The sequence below is a fragment of the Austrofundulus limnaeus genome, unplaced genomic scaffold (assembly GCF_001266775.1).
Source record: "Austrofundulus limnaeus strain Quisiro unplaced genomic scaffold, Austrofundulus_limnaeus-1.0 Scaffold2055, whole genome shotgun sequence".
Classification (NCBI taxonomy): Eukaryota; Metazoa; Chordata; class Actinopteri; order Cyprinodontiformes; family Rivulidae; genus Austrofundulus; species Austrofundulus limnaeus.
This window is the reverse complement of record NW_013954457.1, coordinates 25,140-29,576: the sequence shown is the minus strand read 5'-3', so window position 1 is coordinate 29,576 and position 4,437 is coordinate 25,140. Positions and strand designations below refer to the sequence as shown.

At 42.8% G+C, this 4,437-nt stretch overlaps 1 protein-coding gene across 1 annotated transcript in view; it reads left to right on the top strand.

The window, feature by feature from the left end:
- The first annotated feature begins 496 nt into the window (after positions 1-496).
- The window catches only part of LOC106536960 (guanine nucleotide-binding protein G(o) subunit alpha), a 25,778-nt gene continuing 21,837 nt past the window's right edge, over positions 497-4,437 (top strand). The window contains exons 1-2 of the mRNA XM_014034324.1: positions 497-1,207; positions 1,767-1,809. Coding sequence (XP_013889778.1) covers positions 1,090-1,207; positions 1,767-1,809 — 161 coding nt within the window. The 5' untranslated portion in view covers positions 497-1,089. The remainder of the gene's footprint in view (positions 1,208-1,766; positions 1,810-4,437) is intronic.

Sequence of the window (4,437 nt, the reverse complement as noted above, 5' to 3'; positions counted from 1 at the left end):
TGGATGGATGGATGAAGGATGGATGGATGGATGGATGAAGGATGGATGGATGGATGGATGAAGGATGGATGGATGGATGGATGAAGGATGGATGGATGGATGGATGAAGGATGGTTGGATGGATGGATGGATGAAGGATGGATGGATGAAGGATGGATGGATGAAGGATGTATGAAGGATGGATGAAGGATGGATGGATGAAGGATGGATGGATGAAGGATGGATGAAGGATGGATGGATGGATGGATGGATGGATGAAGGAATGATGAAGGATGGATGAAGGATGGATGGCTGGATGGATGGATGAAGGAATGATGAAGGATGGATGGATGGATGGATGGATGAAGGATGGATGGATGAAGGATGGATGAAGGATGGATGGATGGATGAAGGATGGATGAAGGATGGATGGACCCAGATTTAATCAGAAACAGTACAAATGTTTGAACAGCAGCTGTTTTAACCTGAATCCTGCACTTCTTGTCACCACCACCAGGAGGCGCCACTGATCCCGGAGCGGCGCCTCTTCCTCATTAGCTTTTACTGCTGTGACGTCATCAGCCTGTCGGCGAACAGACGGACGAACTAACGGAGGAACCGAGCGAGCCGCTACCGGAGCTACCGGGAGGCAGTACAGCTGACACCGAGCGAGTCCCCGGAGGAGCCGAACGGAGAGGAAACAGGATCCGCCGCGAGAACCGAACCGAACCGAGCCGAGCGATGCGCGCGCTGCTCACCGCCGCCCAGTAACGACAGAGTGAAAGCAGCGATTTACCGACAGAGAGGAAGAGAGGGAGACTCATCATCATCATCATTATCATCATCATCATTATCACCCAGCTGCGGAGGATTCACCCGGTCCGTTTTCACCGCTAACCCGCCCCGTAGACCGAACCGGGAGGACCGGTGCTGTGAACGCGCACACGGCGCCTCCGTCCCCGGCCTGAGAGAGGGAGCAGCCCCGAGAGAGACGCGCAGAAACCCTGGAAATACACCCCGAGAGGACCCCCAGCCCCTCATCGTCACAGCGGTGCGTTTTCCTGCCTGGACCTCGGAACCGGTACCGATACCAAGCTGTGTTCTCTAACCATGGGATGTACCCTGAGCGCAGAGGAGAGGGCGGCTCTGGACCGGAGCAAAGCCATCGAGAAGAACCTGAAGGAGGACGGGATCACCGCGGCCAAGGATGTCAAGCTGCTGCTGCTCGGTAAGACCCGAACCGGGCCGCCGAACCCCGGTCCAAACCCCCCCAGAAACAAACCATAAAATAAATAAATAAATAAATAAATAAATAAATAAATAAATAAATAAATAAATAAATCAAGGTGTGGCTGCAGGACAAGGAGGTGAAAACATGAATTGGAAACATTAAAACGACGCAAAAATGACGTGATGAAAATAATCCGTCCACCTGGATTAACAGGATATTTTAATTTGAGTTTAATCCCAGTGAGGGGCTCCAGTTTGGATAAAAAGGTGTGGCAGGTGGTGAGATGTTCTGATGATGCAGCAGGCCCAGATCTGCTGCAGCTGCAGATTAGACTCTGATTTTTCATCAGTTCACCTGTTTATTAAAAAATAATCTGTAATCTGAGAGCAGAGGCAGCTGGGTTTGTTGGAAATATTAAATAAAGGATGCAGCTAGTTTGTGCTCCTCCACCCCCCTGCTGCTGCTCAGCATCATGAAGGATGTGAGGAGGCTGCTCCTCCTCCTCCTCCTCCTCCTCCTGTCTCACTGTTGACTCTGTCTTCTGTTTGTCCCTCAGGGGCCGGAGAGTCGGGGAAAAGCACCATCGTCAAACAGATGAAGTAAGTCTTCGGTGCTAATCTGGTCCGGCACGTGTGGCCCAGAAAACCTGTGGTTCTCCTGCATGAACAAATCATTTCAGACCTTCGGCCTCTTTTAGCTCCTGCAGCTGAAGATGAGCCGAAATGTCTGCAGGTTATTTAACGAGGTGTTTCACCTGTGCTTCAACATCTAAAGAACAACTTAAAAATCATTTCTGCTAAACTGCAGCGTGAAGCCGAGCCTTTAGCTATAAACCAACCAGAACAGCAGCTAAAATTAGCTAAGCAAATGCTAGCAGCTCTATTTATTAAGTAGCTAAAAGCTAAAATGAGCAGAATCTTGGTTAAAAGTAGCAGAACTGTAGCAATAAACTAAATAAATGATCAAAACTTTAGCTAAATTAGCTAAATAAATGCTAACAGCTTTATTAATTAAGTAGCTAAAAGCTAAAATAGAGCAGAACCTTGGTTAAAAGTAGCAGAACTGTAGCAATAAGCTAAATAAATGATCAAAACTGTAGCTAAGTTAGCAAAACAAATGCTAGCAGCTCTATTTATTAAGTAGCCAAAAGCTAAAATGAGCAGAACCTTGGTTAAAAGTAGCAGAACTGTAGCAACAAGCCAAATAAATGATCAAAACTGTAGCTAAATTAGCTAAATAAATGCTAACAGCTTTATTAATTAAGTAGCTAAAAGCTTAAATGATAAAAACAGCACTTAAAAGTAGCTGGTCTGTAGCAACAAGCTAAATAAATGATCAAAACTGTAGCTAAAATTTGCGAAATAAATGACTCTTAGCAAAACTTAAAGTAGCAATATCAATGCTAAAGCGAAACTAAGCTAAAAAAGCAGGACAATAGTTTTAAGTGTCAGGACTGCAGCTACAATCAAAACTGATTAAATAGTAGCTAAAATTACCAATGATTTCATTATCAAAGCTAAATTAAAAGCAGCAAAGTTGTTGCTAAAGCTACACTAAGGTAAACTACCGGCAATTTAAGATTAGCATAACTGTAGCTAAAAGCTAAATTCAGCAAACCTTAAACTAAAATGAGCTAAGCAGGTGTTTTTATTAGCATAAATGTAGGTAAAAGTAGCAAAACTAATGCTAAAGCTAAACTCACCAAAACAATAGCTAAAATGAACAAAACACAGCTAAATTGGGCTGAATGGAAGATTAAAACTAAATATATCAATATAACAGATATAAGAAGCAGAATTTTACCTAAAAGTAGCAAAAGAGAAATCTAAAAGTAGCCGAATCATAGCTAGAAGTAGCATGAAAGTAGCTTAAAGTAGCAGGTTGGCAGCTAAAGGTAGCAGAAATGTAGCTAAAAATGTCAAGTTTAGCAAAAAGGAGCTAAACTGATGCTGAAGCTAAACTAATCAAAACAGCAGCTAAAATGAACAAAACAAAGCTCAAACTGTCAGAACTGTTACTAAAACAGGACCAGCTAAAAGGCTAAAGGAGCTAAAGCAAACCAAACCAGAGCCAGCTGCTTTTCAAGGGTTTGAAGTTTTTCCTACATGTTTTTGTTGTTTTTAAATCTAGTAAAACATTTTGAAAACTTGAAATAAAACCTTTTCTGTGTGAACACAGGATAAAACCACACAGTCTGTGGGAGTCGTTCAGAAACCAACAGAAGAAAAACCGTAAACAGAAAACTACAGCGTGAAAACTGACATGTTTATGTTCTTATATTCTGTTGAGTTGCAGCTTCAGCAACAAATAACTGATGGAGTTTCACATCAGCTGTCAGGGACGTCTTTAGCTCCGACTTCCTGCCTCGTTTTCTGTAAAGATTAACTTCAGGGGTCATTTTATGCTCCTCAGATTAAAAAGCAGCACAGAGCTGGTGTAGGGACTGAACCTGAGCTCTGCTGGAGTTAATTAAAGCTGACTAATGATGTTTCCTCTTCTGCTATCATTATCATGTGTTTAATGATACTTCTGTAGGGAATTACAGCACCTGTGCTGCTTCACTTAGCTTCTAGCTAACAGCCATGTTTAACAGGATTCATGTACTGTAGGTATCTGTGCTGTTTAGCAGTTAGCTTCTAGCTAGAATCAAGAATCAAGAACTGTTTATTGTCATTCATACACAACATCAAGATGCAATATAGAACGAAACTTGCAGTTTTGAACATCTGTCTGGAGAAACACACACACACACACATGACAGGCACGGGGGGACGAATGTCCAGGGTCTTTCGTAACGTGGTGCGCTACCTTTGCAGTTTAGAATACACACACGTAGGAAGGATGAGTTAAAAAAAGAGCTTCGATCCTGAGTTTTATACAGAAGAACACATGAGCATGCGCACAAAAAAACTACTCTGCGAAAGGAGCAGCTAAGGAGGGGGAGGGAAGGGGGTGGGGGAACAAACATATGGAAGGGGGGAAGCCTCGTTTAACGTCAGTCTTGTAGTTGCAGTAACTGTGCTGTGTAGCAGTTAGCTTCTAACTAATAACCATGTTTAACATCATTACTGTAGTTGCAGTATTTGTGCTGTGTAGCAGTTAGCTTCTAACTAATAACCATGTTTAACATCATTACTGTAGTTGCAGTATTTGTGCTGTGTAGCAGTTAGCTTCTAACTAATAACCATGTTTAACATCATTACTGTAGTTGCAGTATTTGTGCTGTG